This window comes from Toxorhynchites rutilus, chromosome 3 (assembly GCF_029784135.1).
Source record: "Toxorhynchites rutilus septentrionalis strain SRP chromosome 3, ASM2978413v1, whole genome shotgun sequence".
Lineage (NCBI taxonomy): Eukaryota > Metazoa > Arthropoda > Insecta > Diptera > Culicidae > Toxorhynchites > Toxorhynchites rutilus.
Genome location: NC_073746.1, coordinates 229,080,501 through 229,106,998, shown reverse-complemented (window position 1 = coordinate 229,106,998; position 26,498 = coordinate 229,080,501). Strand labels below are relative to the sequence as shown.

General features: G+C 39.3%; 1 protein-coding gene across 1 annotated transcript in view; it reads right to left on the bottom strand.

Moving 5' to 3' along the window:
• Positions 1 to 1,085: 1,085 nt before the first annotated feature.
• LOC129780245 (fatty acid hydroxylase domain-containing protein 2-like) overlaps positions 1,086 to 26,498 on the bottom strand; it is a 47,166-nt gene continuing 21,753 nt past the window's right edge. The window contains exons 2-3 of the mRNA XM_055788299.1: positions 1,454 to 2,090; positions 1,086 to 1,347 (exon numbers count right to left, since the gene is read on the bottom strand). Coding sequence (XP_055644274.1) covers positions 1,206 to 1,347; positions 1,454 to 2,090 — 779 coding nt within the window. The 3' untranslated portion in view covers positions 1,086 to 1,205. The remainder of the gene's footprint in view (positions 1,348 to 1,453; positions 2,091 to 26,498) is intronic.

Sequence of the window (26,498 nt, the reverse complement as noted above, 5' to 3'; positions counted from 1 at the left end):
GTGCACCCGTGGCCGAGTGGTTAGCGTCTCACATCATCATGCCGGGTGTTCGGGTTCGACTCCCGTTCTGGTCGGAGGGATTTTTCGTCAAAGAAATTTCCTCCGACTTGCACTGTGGTCACGCGTATTCTAGAGCTTGCCCCTCGGAATACATTCAAGGCGTGTTATTTGGCTGAAGAAATCTCAACTTAGTATTACTAAATGACGCTAGTTAATGCATACGTTGAGACGGCAAAAGTTTCACAGGGAACGTGAACGCCATTCAAGAAGAAGAAGAAGCCACCAATCGGTCAAAATGACCGGTTGTATCTTGTATTCATAAGATTTTATCATGTAATTATATTGTATATTTTCTAATAATGTTACGACTTTTTCTAAATATATTTAATTTCCTCAGAAATTTTTATATTTGAAAACTAAATATCACACTGGTCAAAGTGACCGGTTAGATATAAATAAGTATTAAGTATTTTGTAACTATACGTGTTAAACGAGCATCCATATATTCTTCATCTAACCCTCCTATAATCGTGCATATGGTCTTACACACCGAAAAATCAATAATTCTGTTTTGAGGAGCCTAAATTAAATGTTAACAGTCATGTCAACTGAATGAAATTGAAGAAAAATTATTTTCTGTGGTTTTTCGTTCAATTATATCCTTTTCTTTAAATATATACCAATAACGCCTAAAAACTACACAATAGCAATATTACAGAGATACGTGCGGTCTGTGACTCACAACGTGAGTATACGAACTATGATTCTGCGCGAAGTACAGGAGGGTTAAGGATTCAGCCTGGGTTGACCAAGATCAGCCTAAAGTTTACTAAGAAGTGAACCTCGATCCTCGTTTGTAGATAATGTAAGGTAACATGAAAGGTAACAATTTGGAAAAATGACTCGTTGTGTTGAAATATTTCAAACGTTAATAATAATATTGATTATTTTTATCAATATGTAAAGTTCACAAAGTTGCTATACATACAGAACATTTTAATTTATTTTTAATAGTAAGGCAGTTCAAACTAAGCTTAAACTCAAGATAAGTTTTTAATATATATTTTCTTCAAGCTCAGATTTTGGAGTTACTTACTAATACTAATATTATTGTTAATACATAGCGAAATAAAATTTCTGATTAATTTCCTACGTCCTACGTCCACAATGAGATCATGTGTTGGACACCACCCTCTACAATTTTTTCACTCATCCGGAATAATTTCTCTGGCGGATTTCGTAGAGAATATTCGTTTATGGCGTAAGTACTGTTTCTTTTTCCTGAATTCTTCGTTCGTGCCATGAAGAGTGTCCCACCAGCCGAATAATCCATAGCATTGGTTGAAGCTGCAAGTGAAATATTGGTATGTTTATTGAAAAAAGATAATTTAAATTTCAAAGGAATGAAAATTATACGGAACTATTACGGAAAAAATGCTAGTTGAAAACATACTTCAAATGATGATAATCGTGTTGCTCTGAGCTTCCAAGCACCGGTAAGTGATAACCGGAGTGATCTACTAAAGTGGTCATCATGACAAACATCATCCAGACCGCGATTGTCACTGGATGACTGACCAACAGTGCAGGTCCTGCGTACACCGGGAGTAGACCACTGGCGAAATACTCGATCGGATGAACGTAAACTCCGGACCACGCGATAGGAGCTAACCATTCGTGATGCTTCTTGTGGACGTGCTTGTACAGGAAGCTGGTGTGCATTAGACGATGACTGTAGTAGGAGACAACCTCCCAAACCAGAATGCATATCAGCACGTCCCGGATGATTGTATAGATTGACGGCACAATCCGAATGTCAGGTATATTATTCAGCAACCAAGCTCGCCCGTAATACGAAGCAATGGTCGTCGGGAGACCCCAAACAAATTGATTGATGAGTACCGTTTTTACCAGATTTTTCAGTTTGTCCATATTCACCGGTTCGTTTGTGCCGGGTTGATTTTTGTATTTTCGCATGAAGGCTGGTTTGTTGGTGAGATCCATGAAGATAAAAAATCCTCTAATAATCCAAAATAGACCGTAAGCCCATGCTGTCAAGTACCAAATGTAGATATTAGCGGGATTGTCACCTGTGTGAGAAAAAAAGCTGTTTGAATGCAACTTACAAATTATTATTTGACAAAGTTGTTCATCTTTAATATATTCAATGGAATATCGCCAATATATATTTGTGACCGAAATGGAAGAGGAAGTGATTTGCCTAGATACAATAACGGATGACGCAACATCGATCAATATTGTTTTTAGTATGGTGCGGAGTACATTGTTACGCAATGAAATAGAACGCGATATTCACAGAAGTAAAATTAACGATAAAATTAAATAGTTCAATAATCTTTGAGGACCGTTATCAATTGGAGGAATTCTTTCTGAATGAACTTAGAACATGTTTTGAAATTTGCAACTTTGCAGTGAGTGAGCAACATTCTCATTTGTTTCGTGAATCAAATAATTTGTTGTAATGATGTGTTGTATATATTGAATATGCGGTTGAACTGGAAAGTCAATACGTTGAGCCCCGCAACGTTGACACTGAATTTTCAGTTGATTCGCGTCGATTTTATCAACAGTGGACTTTTCGTTTGGATAGTATCGGCACTGAGAACAATAGTAACTAAGTTAAAAAATGATTTTTAAAAAGTCCATTATTGGTCCGCAGGGACCGATGTGAACCAAACGGATAGTTCATTATCGGACACCTAGCTCGGTCGGGGCTCAACGCGGTGAATGTTGAATTTCATTTTCTCATGAGAATCATATCTTCCTAAATGTAGAAGCGCTGGTCAGCGCGTCCATTCGATGAAGACAACGAGAGGAGCCAAGCCTGGAGAAAAGCTGTATGTGGTAGTTGATCGCAATTGAGTAGCTTAATGGTTTTTCTGGCTGGTTCTGCTCGATGTGATGGGGCATTGTCATCAAGAGAAACATCTTAGAGTTGCTATGAAAGCTATGCAAAGTTTAGTTGTTCGTAATTTTAATAAATACATTCTCTCAAATATATACCAAGAATTTGTGATTTTAAATCTTCCGCTGAAAATTTTTAATTTTTCTAAGTGGGTACTATTGTCAGTGGTCTTATTGAAATATAAATTTTGAGCGCGAGTTTGTTTTACAGCGTAATTAAGAACAAGTTTTTTTTGATATATGATAATTCTATTTGGCCAAAGATGTTGTGTACAATTTTGTGTTGCAAACGAAATTCCTTGTGCCGAAACGCTGAAAATGTTCCAAAATACACAGGTGTATGAATGTATAAGGGATTCTAAGGTGGTCGATGAACGATTTGCCACGTCAAAGATGACCATCAACCTCTTCAAGTCATGAAAACATTAGCAAAATAAATGGAATGGTTCTCGGGAATCGACACTTGAGTTTGAGAGAGCCTGTGAAATCTTTCTCACATGGGGATGAGAATAGTCACAGCACAATTAGTGCCAAAACAGCTCAGCTTCAAAAAATTCTTCATCCTTTTTCAAAAATTTCATTGCAATCAAGTGGTTGAAGACATGTTTAAACATAGGTGTGACTTTTTTCCTATTTCGAAAACTCAATTTACCACTTCGCGGGACCCGTTTTGACAGCATTGAAGACATAAAAAAGAATTCGTTGCGTGAACTGTGTTTTTCGAGGTGTTTCTCGTGGCAACAACAGCAACGACGATCAGCGACGCCAAAGATGGATTCCACTTATGAAGGTAAGTACGAACTGATAAGTACCATTTCACTTCGATTTATTTTCCCTTCTTCCACTAAATACAATATAAAAAGAAGAAACATCGAGATAAACTGCACCCTTTATTTGTGCTCTAATCTGCTACGCTGACGAATTGTAACTGATGATACGGGTCGGTAAACTTGGTTTGGAAGCTTTATAAGTTGTCGGCTGTATTAGCCGAGAAGCCGATAAGATCGAACCCGCTCGTCTAATCTAAAAGCTTGCCTAGTACAAGCTACAACTTGGATCTAGATGTTTCACAAACTATGTACTAGAATGAACAAAAGTGTTTCGATGACAGGATTGTTCGTTAGAAAAAGAGTATTGCTTCAAAAGGGGCCTATTGTGAAGGCGATTATATAACCATCACGAAAGAATTATGATGATACTCGAATCAATTCTGATGAAACCATTCGAATCAGAAATTCTCTAAGATTTGTTTGATATGCTATACCTTACAACCCCCCTCCAATCCCTAAATGGTTTAAATTACATTAAATTACATTTCTGTTCGCAGACCTGAAGAAAAATAAATGCAAAATGCGTTTTCTCAACACTGATGGTGTTGGTGTTACGTCTCCTATGTAAGCATGGGCAACGCAGCATACGGGAAATTTTCGTGCCAGTGCGGATATGGAAGAGCATGAATTTATGAAATTGTGCTTACACTGCATTCGTTCGGATGAAACGTACATTTAATGAAAGCATGGTTTCAAATCCCTGTAAGAAAAGTGGCATGTTCTGGGGCTCGTTTCCACCTCAATCGGAATATGGAAGCAAAAGTGTTTATAACACACACGTGATACACAATGCAGCATTCATGGTACGAGCAATGAGGAATTTCTACGTATCCATTACAATAAAAGAAACAATACATCCTTTGAAACTAATTATTGAGCAACTGGAAAATGCTAAGCATTATCTAAATGAAAACCCCGTATTCTGATTGGTATATTGTCACAAGTAATCTATGCTCTCCCATTTGTGCTTTGAGAAGAGTAAATAGTGTAACGATATTGATGCAACTTGTCACGCTGCATAGAACGGACGAATAAATTACGTGATATTTTTATTAGGGCGATTCTATACATCGATCAGCCAACATCATATTTAAAAGGCGAGATGTGATATATAAATCTGATCGCACGAACAGCTAAATGCAAACATTATGTGTATTAGTTGATAGTTGTTGAATAGAATGAGGGCTTGCTATGAAGTACTCTGTGATCAGAAAGTACCGCGAATTTTTTAATAAAACAAAATAAAGTTAAATTTCAGGCAAATTTGCTTTAATTCCTTCAAATTATGATCCACCTGAAGCAACACATATGTTGCCACACGTACAGATTCATCTGGAAAGGTACAGATTTTTTCGTTATTTTTGGTATAGATTCTGTACGGTACAGCGAACAAATTTTCGTCAAAAGGTACAGATTGGTACAATTTTTTTTCGGCGGGTGATTTTTTTTACATTTGAACAAAGCTACATTAAGGTACATGATTACTTTTACGCCGCAGTATCGCTTGGTGCGGCAGCTCGAAATTTTTAATAAATGATAGTATGCAATCTAGATTCAGAAAAACTATGTATAAGCATCATCAAACACACGAATGACGAATGAAATGAAAATGTGATATTGTAGTAAATAAATGAGTATTTTTTATGCTATGAAATGGATTTTTCTCTGCAGCGAACATTTTCGATGGTATAGATTTTTGGTACAGATTTTTGGAGAAAAAAAGTACAGATGAGTAAGATTTTTAACCCCTCTGGTACAGATTAAAATGTGGCAACACTGGTGCCAATGCTTGACCCAGTCATCTATGCATACCATGCATACGGCCTACCATGGCGACGAAGGGATGGCCTTTAGTTCCCTCGTCGCATTTGCTTTGATCTCCTCGATGGACTGAAATTTCTTTTCACGAAGTTTCAACTTCAACTTGGAGGACAAAAAAAGTCGCACGGGGCCATATCAAGTGAATACGGGGCTTGATCGAAAAAAAAAATCCCGGCATTGCAGGTTTCTTTGATTCTATGAGTCCGCTTATCCTTAATAATTTTTGTGACGACAATTTTGCAATAAAATTTATTTTGTCTGCAATTGCTTTTCGGTGTTTTAAATACCTCACTTTGACCATGTTGGGATACTATAAAATCACTCAATCGCTACAAACCGGGCTTATGGTACACATATTCGCTATAATTAATTCAACCTGATTATTGATTTATTGTCTTTGTCCCGTACATACACAGTTCGTCACTTCTTAGTACAGGGAAACTTCGATATAACGTACCCTCGTTATAACGTACCCTCGATATAACGTCACTCGATATAACGTACACATTTCCAAAGTGTAAAGGACATTTTTCTTCATTTTTTTTTTCTGATAAAACAATAAATTATCTGTATTGTGATGCTAAAACAAGTGTTGTACCTTCAATCAATCCCGAAATACAGCTGGTTTTGTGATTCCGGATTCTAAATGAATCAGGCTTTAATCAACAGTACGAAGGGAAACATCATGAGACAGGCTGGCTTCGTCTCCTGATTGAATTTATTCATTAAATTTACTAAAACAGCAACACAATCATGTATTATAGACTACGTTTGTGAGTACTTTATTATGCTTCGATATAACGTACAATTCGATACAACGTACAAATTTGAAAGTGAAATGTACGTTATGTTTCTTTTTACCTGTATATTTAGTTTGTTCGTTTTCAAATAGTTGAATACATTGTATTTTCACGAAACTTTGCTCAGATTATTCAAATAACGATAACTCAATAGCACAAAAAACAGGAAGTGGGTTATATCTATGGTATAACCGCAAGGGTGACATAGGACTATCGTTGATTTAGAGATCATTTGTTGAATCTGAGTTCATTCTGAATGAATGAATATTTGAGGGACTTCGAAAACGAGAGCGTTACGTTGGAGGCACAAGGTTGTATGCATCCAATATTGGGTACCGAAATATCCTACTGATGGGGAAGAATAATCTTCAGAAGCTATCCTGTTAATTGCGATTGATTGAAAAATGAATGCATCTCACGGAAAGAATTCCGTGCGTGTATGTGTGAGTAGCGGCTGCTTCGATGGTCACCTTCTCTTCTCCTGAAGGATCGGCTTCTCTGTGCTCCATCACAGGATCAAAAAAAAGATGGGTGGGTAATGTCGGGGACATAACCGGAGTGACGTAGGACTATACAAAGGGGACAGCTTTTGCTAAATATACATTTTAAATATATTGTTTTATTTTCTTCTCCTACGTGAATACCTATCTATCTATCTGAAAAATGGATTAGTATTTGTTTACTCTTTATGAACATGTTGGGGGTTCTGAAAGGAACCTTTGGTGTTGTGTTTTTGCGTTTTTTCTACAAACTTGATTCTTGATTTTTTTCTGAAGGCATTGTACTTATGAAATGTTCAACTCCGGGCATCTTTCGGCGTATGCACATATCGTACAATCAAAATGATGACAGTAATAGGGAATGCATAGGTGGTCATCAGCTCATTATTATATATTTCACTATTGAGCACATTACCGTACCTTAAACTGTGGTTTCGGATACGAATGAATTGTAAGATTTATAGTATCCGCAAACAAAGTAAATAAAAATGAAAAAGAGCTGAGGTTTTGGAGACGAACTCTACGATCTGTTGAGAAATAAACAAGCTATAAGCGTTCTGAAAAACCAACAGCAAATACAGGGACGGATGACCTTCGGGTTAAAGTCCTTCAAAATAAGAACAGAGCAGCAGGAAATACATAGCTCATCATGTTGCACCTTAGTTATTTTTCTATACAATGCAGATGTAACGTCAGTCAATCAATCAACAATCAGTTATCAACCGAAGAAAGCAGTTCTTGCTACCGAGAAAATTCGTTAATGCGATCTTGCATACAACGTGTTGTAATTTGAAGCCACTTTTAATTCGGAAACCATGTATGGGTTTGTGAAAACTGAATGATCAATTTAAAAGACCCCAATAAATTCAAGAACAAGCATAAACAAAATAAATCAGTTTATATTATATGTCATATTATGTCACTTTAGAATGCATTGGTATTGTGACAAACTTTTAATAACTCTTCTTTGAAAGGTTTAATGACCCTGAAAAGCGCCGTGTTTTACGATGGCTTGTTTTGCCACCAAAGCAGTCTGTATAAACAAACTTTTTCCATCTTCTACCTGCTGCCGTTTTGCGTTTGCGTTTGCCACTCGCTAAAACTAGTTGTTGCCACCGAACCGAATGTGCTCTGTTCTGTAGGCGGGTTTCCTTATTGTCGTGAGCAGCTTTGCAAGCCAACTCGAGCACTCCGGCGGCCGAAATTCTATAACCACAATTAGGTATACTGGTGCTCCGGCACCAATCCGTTGATGCGATGTGATGTGAAACGATGCCATACAACCACACTGATTCACGGTTTGAAAGAGAATGATATATTTTTCAGCGAATCCGCGCGTTTTATACTCTAGCGGTACACGCTCACAGGATAGAGACAAATCGGCAGACTCAACCATTGAGCGTTAAAAGGCAGCGATTGCAAAAAAATACATTAGAGGCGAATGAACTGCAAAGTTTAAAGCCTCTTAAAAACAAAGAAAGAAAGAAAGAAAAATACATTCATTACGATGTGTTCGCTCGTTGGATTCACATGCAGCCTAAAAAGGGTCCTTTTCAGGATCACAAAATTATCTTTAATCTAAAGAGTTTATTGTTTTGTTATCACTCGATATCCCCATCTTGTTCGGCTAAACCTTCCTGTTTAGCGATTGCGTTTGCCACTCGTCACAGCTTTCACAGTTGGAAAATTTCTTCCTATCCAGCTTGTGACATGTTGTACAGTAAATTATATTTAATGCGACGTGCCGAAGCAGCACTCAGTGTCGCATTGGAGGCGATTTTAACCTGTAATTGAACATTTGCGATGACAGTGGTACAGTGTCGACTTTCAATGTGGGGTCATAATTTGGACCCCGAACTCTATGTTTACAAAAATATCCAAATAAATATGTCGCATTACAGGTCCGTCCAATAAGCTAAATGTCGACTGTACTTTCAATCTAGAAGTAATTTAAGAATTGGTGAAAATTGAATAATCGGGAAATTCCCCAACCATCAATAAGCTCAGAACAACTGCCAAATTCTCATACTAATCATATCCTGGAAAACAAATTATGAAAAAATAAATTTGTGTTTTATTATTATTTTGGATATTGTTTTAGAAAGCATTGAACTGTATTTCGTAAACTCTTTTTTGGAAGGTTTAATGGCCCTGATAAGCGCCTTGTTTTATGTAATGGTTCCAATTTAGAAAACTTAGTACTCGTGGTTTTGAAAAAAACCATTTCGATCGCCCTCGATGCCGCCTTGTTCTGGATTTGCCACCAAAGCAATTTGCATAAAGAACAAACTTTTTTCTTCTGCTACCTGCTGCCGTTTTGCGAATGCGTTTGCCACTCGTCACTCGCTGCAACTGCCTGTTGTCTTGATGTCCACCGAACCGAATGTGTTCTGTTCTGAATGCGGTTTTCTTATCGTCGCGAGCAGCTTTGCCAGCCAACTCGATCACTTCGGCGGCCGAAACTATATAACGGGGGCTAGGTGGACTGGTACACTGGTACTAACGCGCCTAGCTACCCTTGCGGAACAATTGGCGAATACACCTATGGGGAACTGCGAACAACACGGTTCGTGTTAGTCGAACACCAGATGATATCCCTGGTCATTATGCACAATGCTACAGTGCGTGTTGAAACCCTCTGTTGAGACAACGGTACTCCTTATCCTAATCCCTAACCTGTCATGTCCCACAGAAATTGTTGCCCTTTTAACCTCGAGTAAACCGCGAGTATTCGGTCGAATCCTACTAAACATAGCAATTAGTTGAAACTTTGTATAAACAAAACTTGAATTAGCGGCTCCGCAAAGCTTATGCGATTGAGCCTGAATGAATTGGAAAAAAAACACGGTTCGAGCGGGATTTTGCCTTTCCCTTCACTTTTCCTCCTTTGTCATGTCCAGACATGGCTGCTTGCGTTGGTTTGCTGATATGATGTGATGCGAAACGATGTGGTGTACGGTTTGGATGAGAATGATCGTTACGGCAGCGGAGCGGGGATTTTAAACTGACTGGCTGACTCGAGAATTACGCATGTGTGAGACTGCGACCAATGATTCGTTCATTTTTTTCTTTTTCCTTTCCAATCGTGCTTCATTGTATTTCGCTGCTGCTCTTGTTGCCCGTTTTGGTCGGTACGATTTGAGGAGCACAAAATGGACCAATCAAAAATGGGCACATAGTTCATTTGGACAATGCTTGATATTTCACAATTATTCAAATATTTATCTCAAGAAAAATGAAATGTTATTCGTTATGATAGATGCGTAGATACATTTTCTATCAATTGATGCAAAAAACTTTGCGATCTATTGAGAAATGCTCGAGTTATAAGCGTTGCAAATCTTGCATTTTTTTCTACTTGTTCAGTGCCTAGATTTTCATTTCACCCCCTATATCTTCCGGTTAGACGTAGTCCTACGTCAACAAACTGCTTCGTTTCAGGGCAGATCTCGATCCTTCACCGTCCAGCACCCTCAGCAACGATGTTGTTTTGTCGATGTCCTCACGAAAAATGAATGCATCTCACCACCAGAATATCGCTTAGGTATGCTTTTTGTACGTGATTGAATCGAGAGAAGGCGTGGTTTACGATGGCAATTTGGAAGGCAAACTAGAGGGGAATGAACTCTCTGAGTTTGAAACTTTCAGCGACTGAGCAATCGATTGAAAATTATATAACAAGGTGCTACTGACATTCAACCGATTCGGACGTGTTTTTAGCGCCCTTGTAAAAGAGTACGGAAAAATAAGAGTTTTCTCGCACAACTAATCAAATGCTTAGAGCAGCCTTTCTGAAGGCTTGATTAGTCCTAAATACACCTTGATTTTCAGCATCGCAACCCGAGGATAGCAGAAGAGGACATCAGCAAACGTTCACTGCGGTGGCGGTGCTCACCGGTTCGCCGGAAAAAGCGCGCGCTTTTTCGGCATTACGCCCCTTTCTGGATCGGCGGAAGCCGTTCGAAAGGCATAAGCTGTGTGATAGTGACTAGTTTTTGGTAGTGATAATTATTAATAATATTTCAAAATATATCCGCATACTGACGGTTAAGTGAAGAAAAATTCTAAAACGAAAGTTTTATAGCGTGCTTATAAGTGCTTTCAAAAACATAGTGCGAATTTCTTGGTACATATCCGCAAGTGATTAACCCAATATTGAATCATTCATAAAGTGCTCTGCAAAAGAAAAATTTTTTCTCCGGCTATACCTAAGGTGTAGCCGACAATCAACATGGCTTCCAGTAGCTCAGGGCCTCCGAGAGGCCGGGCTACAAACCTCTATGAAGGTAAGCCAACCGAAGCCACCTCTCCACTTTGGGCGGACCCATCGAATGGCAACCTGCAGATACTGCTCTTGAGGGCTACAGGAGACAAGGCTCTCCCATCCATCCCCTTCGTAGTCAGCAAGACTATAACGTCGGCAATCAAAAACTTCAAAAACTTCAACAGTGCCAAACCACAGAGAGACGAAAAAAAGAACCTTCAATATATTCTTACCACCAGGGACGAGGAATCAGTAGGTAAGCTTCTCCAAATTAATAAACTCATTGACAACACACCTGTAGAGATTATCTTCCACCCCACCTTAAACCAACGCAAATGCGTGGTTACATGCAGAGACGTGATCAATATAACCGAAACCGAATTGCTGAAAGAGCTTTTCGATCAGAAAGTGATCGATGTCAAGCGAATCACCAGAAAGGAAGGAGAAGAGATTATCCCCACAGCTACACTGATCATAACGCTTCGTGGAACCGTTGTTCCCGAATTCATTTATATCGGTTTCATTCGCGCTGGGACTCGGAATTACTATCCGAATCCAATGCAGTGCTTCAAATGTTTTAATTTCGGACACACCAGCAAAAGATGCAAGCGTGAGAATCCGCTTTGCAGAAATTGCAGCAAGGAACACCCCAAAGATTTCAATTTTAAATTGTGTAATACCCCAGCACTATGCATTAATTGCCAAGGGAATCACTCCTCTTCCAGCAGGAAGTGCCCCGTATGGCTAAAAGAAAATGAAATCACAAAAATAAGAATCGATCGTGGTATTTCTTACAAAGAAGCAAAAATCATTTCCAACACCCAAAATGGTCTAACTTTTTCGAGCGTCTTGCAAGACAGGCTCAACATTCGGGAACCAGTAGCTGGCTGCACGTGCAAATGCAGCTGCGCCTCGGCCGTTTCGGTCGCTTCTAGTCGCGAAAGCACCCCCTCAATCATAGACACAACCATAACAGAATCGTCTACTGAAAGTTCAACAACCGAATCCGATAGTGAATCGGTAATTTCTATGGATACCTCTGAAGGCCCGAAAAAAAAACAAATGAAAAATTTCGAAAGGTTCATCCTCAGATTCAGATCCAAAATCTGAAGATGAAACCCAAACTAACAAAGACAAGAAAAGAACAAAAAACCAACAAAGAACTACACCACCAACAAATAACAACTTTACAACACCAACAAGAAACAACAACACCAACAACAACACACATCAAACAAAAAACAACAACAACAAGGCACATTCCACAAAAAACAACACACACACAACAAACTCTCCAAATACCTCTACACCAAACAAGAACGACATCAATACCTCGAAGAAAGCTTCTCTTTCCAAAGGTAAAGGACCATCGAACTAATCCTCTTTGGATAGTTCAAGCATACACACAATTAAGACTTAGAAATTAGAGTTAAAAACACCAACACATTCACTCCAACACAGAAATTCGGGATACAATGGAACATCAGAAGTATCCGACAAAATATTCTAGAATTGAAAATGCTTATTTCGAGCTCTAATCCCACAGTCATAGCCCTTCAAGAAACTATGACTCCAAACAACTTCGATAAAAATTTTATTTCAAAGTACATCACATACTTCAAAGAGGGTCTCATCCCCTCAAAGCACGGAGTTGCAATCGCAATCAAGGATAGCACTCCACATGATCTTCTCCCCATTACCACCGACCTTCAGGCAGTGGTAGTGCGCATTAAACACCCCTTTCCAATCACAGTTGTCAGCATCTACATTACTCCAAATTCTGATCCGGCTATTCTTCGCGGCCAGCTGGACCATCTGTTTAGCCAACTTACCGCCCCAATCATGCTTATGGGTGATTTCAACGCCCACTCATACGCCTGAGGAGGCGCATACCTCGATCAAAAAGGATCTATAATCGAAGATTTCATCTCCGACCATTCCCTACTCCTTCTAAACAACGGCCAACACACCAGAATTCATCATACTGGTACTACTTCGGCCATTGATCTTACTATGGTATCACACAAACTCTCTTCAAAACTTTCTTGGAACATTCACGATGATACCTGCGGCAGCGATCATTTTCCAATTCTCATCTCCTTCGGCCAATCTTCTCCAGAGTTTCCGACAAGGCCAAGATGGAAATTTGAATACGCTGACTGGGCTGGCTATCAATTTGATTTTGAAAACCGCCTTTCCGCTAAACAAGACTGGACAGCCGAGGAGTTGTCCTAGAAGTTGCAATGTTGCACATCCCTAGAACCAGTGGCATCCCTGGCAGGAAGTGCGTCCCATGGTGGTCGCCTGAGGTGAAGGCAACGATCAAAGGTCGACGTAAGGCCTTACGCAAATTAAGAAAGGCCCATCCGGATAACCCCCATAAGCCCACTCTGCTCACAGAGTTCCAAAGGGCTCGCAACGAAGCTCGAATTGCCATTAATTCGGCCAAACACAATAGTTGAGCTAAATTCGTCAGCGAAATTAACCCTAACACGTCGTCAAAGGAGTTATGGAGTATGATTGGTAGGCTTCATGGCAAGAAAAGAAGCAAAGAGTATAATCTTCTTATTAACGGTCAATACACCAATGACCGGAAAATCATCACCGAGGCGTTCGGAGAATTCTTTGCATCTGCCTCCTCCAATCAAAATTACGACCAAACCTTTCAAACCCACAAAACGGAATGCGAAAAAATTCCCATCGATTTTCATACCGATGTGGAATTTGACTTCAACAAAAACCTCTCCCTCAAAGAGCTCGATTGGGTACTGAACAAAGTCAAACAAGGATCCACCGGACCCGATGACATCAGCTACCCGATGCTAAAGAAACTACCCCATCTCGGGAAAAAGCACTTCAGAAGCTCCTCAACAAAGTCTGGGACAGTGGAACCCTCCCCAGTTGCTGGAAAGAGGGTTTAATGATCTGTATCCCGAAACCAGACATGAACAATCATCTTCTCGACAATTTCCACCCCATCACTCTTCTAAGTTGTGTTGGGAAAGTGATGGGAAAAATAATAAATCGATGCTTAACGACCTTTCTAGAGTCAAATAAGCTGATTGATTCCAGACAATTCGCATTCCGCCCGGGAAAAGGTACAGAAGAGGTGCCTCGTAGCAATCGAAAAAAAAAGATGGGTGGGTAATGTCGGGGACATAACCGGAGTGACGTAGGACTATACAAAGGGGACAGCTTTTGCTAAATATACATTTTAAATATATTGTTTTATTTTCTTCTCCTACGTGAATACCTATCTATCTATCTGAAAAATGGATTAGTATTTGTTTACTCTTTATGAACATGTTGGGGGTTCTGAAAGGAACCTTTGGTGTTGTGTTTTTGCGTTTTTTCTACAAACTTGATTCTTGATTTTTTTCTGAAGGCATTGTACTTATGAAATGTTCAACTCCGGGCATCTTTCGGCGTATGCACATATCGTACAATCAAAATGATGACAGTAATAGGGAATGCATAGGTGGTCATCAGCTCATTATTATATATTTCACTATTGAGCACATTACCGTACCTTAAACTGTGGTTTCGGATACGAATGAATTGTAAGATTTATAGTATCCGCAAACAAAGTAAATAAAAATGAAAAAGAGCTGAGGTTTTGGAGACGAACTCTACGATCTGTTGAGAAATAAACAAGCTATAAGCGTTCTGAAAAACCAACAGCAAATACAGGGACGGATGACCTTCGGGTTAAAGTCCTTCAAAATAAGAACAGAGCAGCAGGAAATACATAGCTCATCATGTTGCACCTTAGTTATTTTTCTATACAATGCAGATGTAACGTCAGTCAATCAATCAACAATCAGTTATCAACCGAAGAAAGCAGTTCTTGCTACCGAGAAAATTCGTTAATGCGATCTTGCATACAACGTGTTGTAATTTGAAGCCACTTTTAATTCGGAAACCATGTATGGGTTTGTGAAAACTGAATGATCAATTTAAAAGACCCCAATAAATTCAAGAACAAGCATAAACAAAATAAATCAGTTTATATTATATGTCATATTATGTCACTTTAGAATGCATTGGTATTGTGACAAACTTTTAATAACTCTTCTTTGAAAGGTTTAATGACCCTGAAAAGCGCCGTGTTTTACGATGGCTTGTTTTGCCACCAAAGCAGTCTGTATAAACAAACTTTTTCCATCTTCTACCTGCTGCCGTTTTGCGTTTGCGTTTGCCACTCGCTAAAACTAGTTGTTGCCACCGAACCGAATGTGCTCTGTTCTGTAGGCGGGTTTCCTTATTGTCGTGAGCAGCTTTGCAAGCCAACTCGAGCACTCCGGCGGCCGAAATTCTATAACCACAATTAGGTATACTGGTGCTCCGGCACCAATCCGTTGATGCGATGTGATGTGAAACGATGCCATACAACCACACTGATTCACGGTTTGAAAGAGAATGATATATTTTTCAGCGAATCCGCGCGTTTTATACTCTAGCGGTACACGCTCACAGGATAGAGACAAATCGGCAGACTCAACCATTGAGCGTTAAAAGGCAGCGATTGCAAAAAAATACATTAGAGGCGAATGAACTGCAAAGTTTAAAGCCTCTTAAAAACAAAGAAAGAAAGAAAGAAAAATACATTCATTACGATGTGTTCGCTCGTTGGATTCACATGCAGCCTAAAAAGGGTCCTTTTCAGGATCACAAAATTATCTTTAATCTAAAGAGTTTATTGTTTTGTTATCACTCGATATCCCCATCTTGTTCGGCTAAACCTTCCTGTTTAGCGATTGCGTTTGCCACTCGTCACAGCTTTCACAGTTGGAAAATTTCTTCCTATCCAGCTTGTGACATGTTGTACAGTAAATTATATTTAATGCGACGTGCCGAAGCAGCACTCAGTGTCGCATTGGAGGCGATTTTAACCTGTAATTGAACATTTGCGATGACAGTGGTACAGTGTCGACTTTCAATGTGGGGTCATAATTTGGACCCCGAACTCTATGTTTACAAAAATATCCAAATAAATATGTCGCATTACAGGTCCGTCCAATAAGCTAAATGTCGACTGTACTTTCAATCTAGAAGTAATTTAAGAATTGGTGAAAATTGAATAATCGGGAAATTCCCCAACCATCAATAAGCTCAGAACAACTGCCAAATTCTCATACTAATCATATCCTGGAAAACAAATTATGAAAAAATAAATTTGTGTTTTATTATTATTTTGGATATTGTTTTAGAAAGCATTGAACTGTATTTCGTAAACTCTTTTTTGGAAGGTTTAATGGCCCTGATAAGCGCCTTGTTTTATGTAATGGTTCCAATTTAGAAAACTTAGTACTCGTGGTTTTGAAAAAAACCATTTCGATCGCCCTCGATGCCGCCTTGTTCTGGATTTGCCACCAAAGCAATTTGCATAAAGAACAAACTTTTTTCTTCTGCTACCTGCTGCCGTTTTGCGAATGCGTTTGCCACTCGTCACTCGCTGCAACTGCCTGTTGTCTTGATGTCCACCGAACCGAATGTGTTCTGTTCTGAATGCGGTTTTCTTATCGTCGCGAGCAGCTTTGCCAGCCAACTCGATCACTTCGGCGGCCGAAACTATATAACGGGGGCTAGGTGGACTGGTACACTGGTACTAACGCGCCTAGCTACCCTTGCGGAACAATTGGCGAATACACCTATGGGGAACTGCGAACAACACGGTTCGTGTTAGTCGAACACCAGATGATATCCCTGGTCATTATGCACAATGCTACAGTGCGTGTTGAAACCCTCTGTTGAGACAACGGTACTCCTTATCCTAATCCCTAACCTGTCATGTCCCACAGAAATTGTTGCCCTTTTAACCTCGAGTAAACCGCGAGTATTCGGTCGAATCCTACTAAACATAGCAATTAGTTGAAACTTTGTATAAACAAAACTTGAATTAGCGGCTCCGCAAAGCTTATGCGATTGAGCCTGAATGAATTGGAAAAAAAACACGGTTCGAGCGGGATTTTGCCTTTCCCTTCACTTTTCCTCCTTTGTCATGTCCAGACATGGCTGCTTGCGTTGGTTTGCTGATATGATGTGATGCGAAACGATGTGGTGTACGGTTTGGATGAGAATGATCGTTACGGCAGCGGAGCGGGGATTTTAAACTGACTGGCTGACTCGAGAATTACGCATGTGTGAGACTGCGACCAATGATTCGTTCATTTTTTTCTTTTTCCTTTCCAATCGTGCTTCATTGTATTTCGCTGCTGCTCTTGTTGCCCGTTTTGGTCGGTACGATTTGAGGAGCACAAAATGGACCAATCAAAAATGGGCACATAGTTCATTTGGACAATGCTTGATATTTCACAATTATTCAAATATTTATCTCAAGAAAAATGAAATGTTATTCGTTATGATAGATGCGTAGATACATTTTCTATCAATTGATGCAAAAAACTTTGCGATCTATTGAGAAATGCTCGAGTTATAAGCGTTGCAAATCTTGCATTTTTTTCTACTTGTTCAGTGCCTAGATTTTCATTTCACCCCCTATATCTTCCGGTTAGACGTAGTCCTACGTCAAAATCCTAGACGACGCAACTGAAAAATTACAGAACATAGATATCGTTTCACTTGACCTATCCAAGGCCTTCGATCGGGCATGGAGACACCCAGTGCTGAAAAGCCTTTTCAACTGGGGGACTCGTGGGAGGTTAGGCCTCTTCATAAAAAGTTTCCTTGAAAACCGGTCTTTCAAAACCATCATCAACAACCATAGGTCTTCTTTAAAAATCCCTGAGAACGGTTTCCCCCAAGGCTCAGCACTTTCACCTACCCTTTTCAACATTGCTATGCAATCCATCTTCGAACTAATTCCCGATCACATAAAGATCATAGTCTATGCAGATGACATAACTCTTATCTCTACGAGCTGCTTCGGCTTAAATCAGAGAAAGAGGCTTCAAAAAACCTTAGACTCCATCCAAAACTGGGCTCTAAAAACAGGTTTTAAAATTTCCCCGGAGAAATCCAAGCACATCTACATAGGAAAACATCTCAGTAGGAGAACCTATCTTCAACTTAACAAAATCCCGATCCCCACTACGAGGACATTGAAAATACTAGGAGTTACTTTTGATAAGAAACTCAACTTCTTACCACATTCACCAAAAGAACAAAATAGCCACCAGAATGAAACTGAACATCATCAAGGCTATTGCAGGCAACCTAGCCTCTGGTCACAGAAAGACACTGCTGAATATTGTAAACGTTTGGTTGGTCCCAAAAATCGTATACGGAATAGGCACCTTCAGCCGCGGAGGGGACGGTGTGTTAAACACCATTCAACCAGTTTACAATAAAGCAATCAGGATTGCAATCGGAGCTTTTCCCACTAGCCCCACTCTTGCCGTAATGACTGAAAGTGGTCAACTTCCCCTCAAACACCTGGCGACAAAAGCCATCACAAATAAAGCCATCCGTCACTTGTCACCTCCCGACAGTGACCACAATGTCCCACTAATACGCAGGGCTAAAACATTATTCAACAACCTCACAAACAAAGACCTCCCCAATATTTGTGAACGGCCATCTGCTACGGGAATAAATTGGAACGTCAAACCGCCGAACATTAACCTTGATTTTCTCAAGGCTGTCCGAGCGGGAGACCCTTCTCCAAAAATCAAAGCTTGCTTCAATAACCTCATTGCATCCAATTTTCAAATCAATCACCAGGTATATACAGATGGTTCAGTCAATGCCGATGGAGTTGGATGTGGAATTTTTGAGAGTAGATACATAGGTAGCTTTTCTCTTCCACCGCAATGCTCCATCTTCAGTGCGGAAGCTTTCGCTCTCTTAATAGCTACCCAAGAATGCACCCATGATTTCCTTCCTACCACAATATTTTTCGAATCAGCTAGCTGTCTCCATGACCTTCTAAGTGGAAACAGCAAACACCCATGGATAATACAAACAGAAGAGATATTCAGATTCAGATAAAAACATCTCCTTCTGCTGGGTTCCCGGTCACTCAAGAATCCGCGAAAACACAGCCGCCGACATATTGGCCGGCAAGGGCAGCAAAATGGAACCCCCAGACATGCCCTGTCCTCCATCTGACATTGTCCGCTGGGTAAAACAGCAAGTCCGTGAAAGTTGGGACATAGGCTGAATAAACAGCCGTCCCACTCATCTTCATAAAATCAAAAATTCCACTCTCCCTTGGGAGGACCGTCTCAATAGTAGGGAAAGGCGAGTCCTTACCCGTCTTCGAATTGGGCACACTAACTTCACCCACTCACACTTATTCTACAGAGCCGAAAAACCCTAATGTGCTTGCAACGAAGCACTCGTTTCCGTTAGCCATCTTCTATTGGAATGCCAACATACCAAAGATGCTCGAGCCCGACACAATATAGGTCAGAGTCTCCGAGATATCCTCAGTAGAGACGAGACCCAAGAAACCAATCTAATTGCGTTTCTGAAAGAAACCGACTTCTTTGGTAAAATCTAAATCGAAACATTAAATACTGTTGAAATTGTTTATTTATTACAGTTCGCCACTTAACGGTCATGTATGCGTGTTCATATGTGTATATACATGTATGTACCTACATACATATATATACACGCATCTATTAATACATATTCTCACATCTATATTCCATTTAGTACATTACTTAACTGATTTCCTAACTTTACAGCCACACTCACCAATAAGGACAAATACATCAAATAAACCTATCCATTTTTCAGCTCTACTATATACAATTAAATTCAAAACCACTGTATTTTATTATCTATTCAAACTGTATTTCATTTCATTATTTTAGAATGCATCGAAATTTTTGTAATAGATTATGTTCTTCGTTACAAATAAATTTGATGAACGTCGGTTTACGTAGTAATCGAACCGCGAAAGTTCATTCACCTCTAGTATCTGAAATGACGATTTTCCCAGAATTCTCAGGACCCCCCAGGCACATTGATTTTGAAGTCCGTGTTAGGGAAACACAGCTTGATGGGAACAAAAATACCCCCGACTTCCATGTATATTTGCAAAGCGGATTTCCACAGATACATCGATTTTGAAGTCTGTGTTGGGGAAACCGTAAATCGGGCCAATCAAACCCTGGCAGTTAGGGCGTTTAGATAACGCTTGACATTTTACAGTTATTCAATTGTTCATCTCATGAAAAATAACATATTATTAATTCTGATAGACGCGTAGAAATATTTCCTATCAATTGATACAAACATCTTTCCGATCTGTTAAGAAATTTTCGAGTTATAAGCATTCCAAATACGGGTAGGGTTAGCACACAAATCGGCAGAACAAATGTATGGGGAAAGGGAAATTCTTCCAGTTTTCATGAATTTAAACCGTTTAGAGGTTTGCGAATTGTAATGTATAGCATGACAAACAAATCTTAGAGAATTCCCGATTCGATTGGTATGCAAATCATGAGAATTCGTTCACAGTGAAAATAGTTATTAACGCTAACTTTATTTCATAAAAACGTGACCTGTTTCCTGATTTGGCACCCTTCCTGAAAGACGTAGTTCTACGTCAAAACAAAGAAAGAAAAGAATCGATTGCGGGCGCATACAATATTGGATACGGAAATGTCCTACTGATGGGGAAGAATAATCTTCAGAAGCTATTCTGTTAATTGCGATTGATTGAAAAATCACAAAACCAAATGTATTTGGTCACAGTGTTACATGGATAGAAAACATTAAAATAAACTCTTTCACATTAATGCAATTTTAAATCCCCAGAGGAACTGGCAGATTATTTTCAGTAACGATTAGAAATTTCCACATTTTCCTCGATACTGGAAGCCCACCAGTGGTTAATGCTAACTCGAAAACCATCTGTTAATAGCACTTTATTGAAACATATTTGGTCACAGTGTTACATGGATAGCAAACATTCGAATAAACTCTTTCACATGAATGTATTTTTAAATTCCCGGAGGAACTGGCAGATTATTTTCCGGATCTTTCTCGATGCTGAATGGCATCCAAACGGAAAGAATTCCGTGCATGTATGTGTGTGTGTGTGTGTAGCGGCTGCTTCGAGATCTTCCCCGGGAGCCGTTTGTGGCATCACTCTCCTCCTGATGGATTCCCTTCTGGCCTAACGTGCACAATCAGGCTCTTGGTGACACCGTTCATTCGCGCTTTCATGATAAACGAAGAGCTTCACCACAACAGCGACAACATGCTCCAATCGCTGTTCAATTAGAACTGAGTGGATTTCCGAGCGGCGCTCGCTTATATACCGATTGGTGATTTCAAGAGCCTGTTTTGAAAACAATTTTAAGACTATTAAAACAAGTTTTTGGATCAGAAAGTAACAAGTATAGAACGCGTCGACATTTTATCTTTCGAATTAAGTGTTGATCATACCATTTCGTTCAGTTGTTTAGGAGCTATTAACGCTCAAAATCTCGGTCTCCGGCGTAACGCTTTCGTTTTCGAAACTTTGATTTTACACCCCGGTATAGAAATTCGAAGAGTTTCAAAGAATTTTCATGGTACACCATCTAAATTTTTGATGATTAATATCTTATCCATTCACCAACAACATCGAGAAAAGCATGCCAAGTTTCGTTGAAGAACGAGCTGGAGTGGGCTTCTCCTAGCACACTTATTAACATAAGGATCCAACATGTTCTTACACAATTTTCGCCGCACACAAAATTTTCCACTGCTGTGTTTCCACTTAGAACCCTCTTCCCTGCGCCTTAATAAATTCAGTGATTTTGTCCAAAATCGTACAGAAAAGCGCCGTTCATCGCCGGTTGCCCGACAGCAACTAATGCGTTTGACGCTCGGGTTCTATCCAAGCTTGCACATAGCTTAGTAATCATTTTTTAATTTGCATTGATTGAATTTTTGATTGAATGAAACAATATTTTTCTCTATTACAGTGACTTTCAACACATTTAGCTGGTTCGTCACTTTTACTTCCATTTTTGGAAGAATGTCGGGAGTAAGAATTTAACTCGTGATCTTTAGCGTTAGAAGTATGGATGCTTCCACAAATGAAACAATTTCCGAATTCAATAGAATTTAATATATTTGCTTTGTGAGTAAAAAGATTGTATAATGACATATAAGGACAATTCACGCATTATGATAGATTATGTTGTTCGTAAATTTAATGACAGTCCTTTTACGTTTGTTATGATGACGTCTTGGTTTAGAAGTCTGTGTTAGGCAAACACATTTCAGTCGGAACAAAAATGCCCCCGATTTGCATGTATTTGCAATGCCGATTTTCCCAGACACCTCGGTTTAGAAGTCTGTATTAGGCAAACACATTTCAATCGGAACAAAAATGCTCCCGACTTACATGTATTCGCAATGCCAATTTCCCCATGCTGCATGGATTTGAAGTCTGTGTTAGGGAAACACATTTCAGTCGGAACAAAAATGCTCCCGTCTTACATGTATTCGCAATGCCAATTTCCTCACTCTCCTTGGATTTGAAGTCTGTGTTAGGGAAACACATTTCAGTCGCAACAAAAATACCCCCGTAATGTATTCGCAATGCCAATTTCCCCACGCTCCTTGTGTTTAGAGTCTGTGTTAGGGAAACACATTTCAGTCGAAAAAAAACCCCGATCTGCAGAATTTCCAATTCCAATTTCCCCAGACACCTTGGTTCTGAAGTCTGTGTTGGGGCAACACAATATAGTAGGAACAAAAATGGCCCCGACATACATGTCTTCGTAATGTCAATTTCCCCACGCTTCATGGATTTGAAGTCTGTGTTAGGGAAACACATTTCAGTCGGAACAAAAATGCTCCCGTCTTACATGTATTCGCAATGCCAATTTCCTCACTCTCCTTGGATTTGAAGTCTGTGTTAGGGAAACACATTTCAGTCGGAACAAAAATGCTAACGACTTACATGTATTCGCAATGCCAATTTCCTCACTCTCCTTGGATTTGAAGTCTGTGTTGGGGAAACAAATTTCAATCGGAACAAAAATACCCCCGACTTTGAAGTATTTGCAATGCCGATTTCTCTAACGCTGCTTGGTTTTGTTGGCTGTGTTAGGGAAACCGTGAATCGGGCCAATCAAAACGAGGTAGTTAGGGCCTTTAGATAACGCTCAACATTTTACAGTTATTCAATTGTTTATCTAATGAAAAATAACATTTTATTAATAGCGATAGAAGCGTAGCCATATTCCCTATCAATTGATGCAAACATCTTTCCGATCCAGTAAGAAATGTCCGAGTTATAAGTATTCGGAATCTTTCATTTTTTCCTGTATGTTCTGTGTTTAGGTTTTCATTTTACCCTCCATATAAAATCGTCAAAAAAATCGTTTGTTGTTTTCTGTTTTTGTCCATTCAGTTGTGAGTTGCAGGGTGTTGACAATGGAAGTCAACAAAAAGAAAATTCGGTACATTCTACACTTTTTTTTATATAAAGGCGAAAACGCAAGCCAGGCTGCAAGCTGAAATTGTGAATGGTGTTAATGGTGCCGATACTGTAACAGTACAATGCGTGCATTCTTTTTTATTCTATTTTTTTTAAATTTTGAATATTTTTTTTAATGCAATACACTCAAATCAGATCTCTACAGTGAACAAATTGAACCGAATTGGCCAACGGAAGAGGTGTTGTGTTCCATCAGGATAACGCATGGTACCAAGCGATTACCACCTTTTTCTCGCATTGTAAAACTTCCGAGTGATAAGAAATTGGGATCAAGAGAAGATCTCAAGAGGAGGAAATCTATTGCTAGAGTTGTTCTCCAATAAGGACCAAGACTTCTATGAGAGAAGCATGATGAAACTCCTTTAGAATGGCAACAAACTTTACAACAAAACGGTGCATATTTGAACCAAATCGGACAATCCAAAGCATATTGAAAAAGATTTTGAATTTCATCCAAAAATAATGGAACATTTTCCCCAACCCAATACTTTCGGTTATTCGTTATTCGTCATTTCAGTCTAAGAAAAATAGAAACATAATCATGGCTAGATACTAATTTAAGATCGCATTGGATGAATGCGATCTGCATCTTTGACAACTTTCATTCGACGCTTCCTTTAAACAATTTTCTTCGTAGTTGTTTTGAGCGTTTTTTGGTAGTTGATGTCGATGACCAGCTCAATTGCCGCATGTGCATTAATGACGACTTGCCAACATTTCTCTTTTATTGACCAAAATTGGTATTAGGTCTGAACATACTCACCTTCCTTTTTGAAGGCTTTCTTGGACTCATTCAGTGGTTTTGTATGAGGGCTCTCTCATTTAAGGTAATAAAGATATTTATTTTATGATAACAATGTTGCTCTGAATTTTTGTACCGTAACAAATCGGCCCGGGCGTGGTTCCGGCCCAGTGCACAGTGGGGATCGCTGGCCATCAGGAAAAAAATGAAATTGGTGTCAGCTGTTTCGTAATGTTTTTCCTATCTTGCTATAATATTCAAGTGCTTTAACCCCACATTTGAGCGCAATATCATCAAATCTGATTATTATGACTTTTCAAGATTGGCATATTGATGATTTTTTGGTAATTTTTTGCTTTCAATGGAACATTGTTCAACGCTGCGTAAAACTGCGCGAATTGTCTTTTTAGTGAGAAAAGCGATTGAAAGTTTTTTTCACTTCATTTTTTTAATATTTAAATTTTATCTAGAGTCCAATCAAATCAAAATCATAATAATCCATTGAAGAAAATTTCCGTATCGCAGTAATCAGTAGGGTTCAGTTTTATTTTCTTCTCCTACGTGACTAACTGATAAATGGATTAGTTTACTGTTTACTCTTTATGAACATGTTGAAGGTTCTGAAAAGAACCTTTGATGTTGTGTTTATGCGTTTTTTTTACAAACATTCTCAATTTTTTCTCACTATCTTATAATTGCTTCTTGATATTTTTCTGAAGGCTTTGTACTTATTAAATGTTCAACGCCGGGCATCTTTTGGCGTATGTACATATCGTACAATCAAAATGATGGCTATGATAGGAAATGCATAGTGGTCCTCAGCTTATTCACTATCATATATTTCACTATTGAGCACATTACCGTACCTTAAACTTTTTGTTTCGGAAACGAATGAATTGTAAGATTTGTAGACTCCGCAAACAAAGTAAATAAGAATGAAAAAGAACTGAGGTTTTGGAGACGAACTCTACGATCTGTCGAGAAATAGATGAGCTATAAGCGTTCTGAAAAACCAACAGTGAATACAGGGACGGATGACCTTCGGATTGAAGTTCTTTAAAATAAGAACAGAGCAGCAGGAAATACATAGCTCATCATGTTGCTCCTTAGTTATGTTTCTATACAATGCAGATGTAACCTCAGTCAATTTTCAACATCAGTTATCAACCAAAGAAGGCAGTTCTTGCTACCGAGAAAATTCGTTGATGCCATCCTGCATCCAATGTGTTGTAATTTGAAGCCACTTTCAATTCGGGAACAATGCATGGGTTTGTGAAAACTTAATGATCTACTTAAAAGACCCCAACCACCAATAAGTACAAAAACAAGCATAAACAAAATAAATCAGATCATATTATATATCATATTATGTCACTTTAGAATGCAATGGTATTGTAAATAACTTTTAATAACTCTTCTTTGAAAGGTTTAATGGCCCTGAAAAGCGCCGTGCTTTACGGTGGCTGGTTTTTCCACCAAAGCAGTCTGTATAAACAAACTTTTTCCTTTTTTTAGCTGCTGCCGTTTTGCGATTGCGTTTGCCACTCGCTGAAACTAGTTGTTGCCACCGAATCAAATGTGCTCTGTTCTGTAGGCGGGTTTTCTTATTGTCGTGAGCAGCTTTGCAAGCCAACTCGAGCACTCCGGCGGCCGAAATTTTATAACCACTATTAGGTTTACTGGTGCTCCGGCACCAATCCATTGTTGCGATGTGATGTGAAACGATGCCATACAACCACACTGATTTATGGTTTGAAGGAAGGAAGGTCTTGTATAATAGAGACTTTAAACTTTTGCCGTTCATTCGTCTCTAGCCTTGAGAAAGGCCCTTTGAAAACTCTACTCTACTCTATTACTCTACTCCAGCGCTACCACCTCCGCCCTCTTGCCTTGAGAAAGGCACTCGATCCCTCGCCGTCCAGCAACGATGTTGTCCAGTCGGTGAGTAGAGTTTTCAAAGGGCCTTTCTCAAGGCTAGAGACGAATGAACTGCAAAAGTTTAAAGTCTCTATAATACAAGACCTTCCTTCCTTCCTTGTACTTTAGCGGTACACGCTCACAGGATAGAGACAAATCGGCAGACTCAGCCAAAGGGCCGAGCCCAACGAGACGAACGAATGAGCGTTAAAAGGCAGCGATGACAAAAAAAAATACATTCATTACGATTTGTTCGCTCGTTGGATTCACATGCCGGCTAAAAG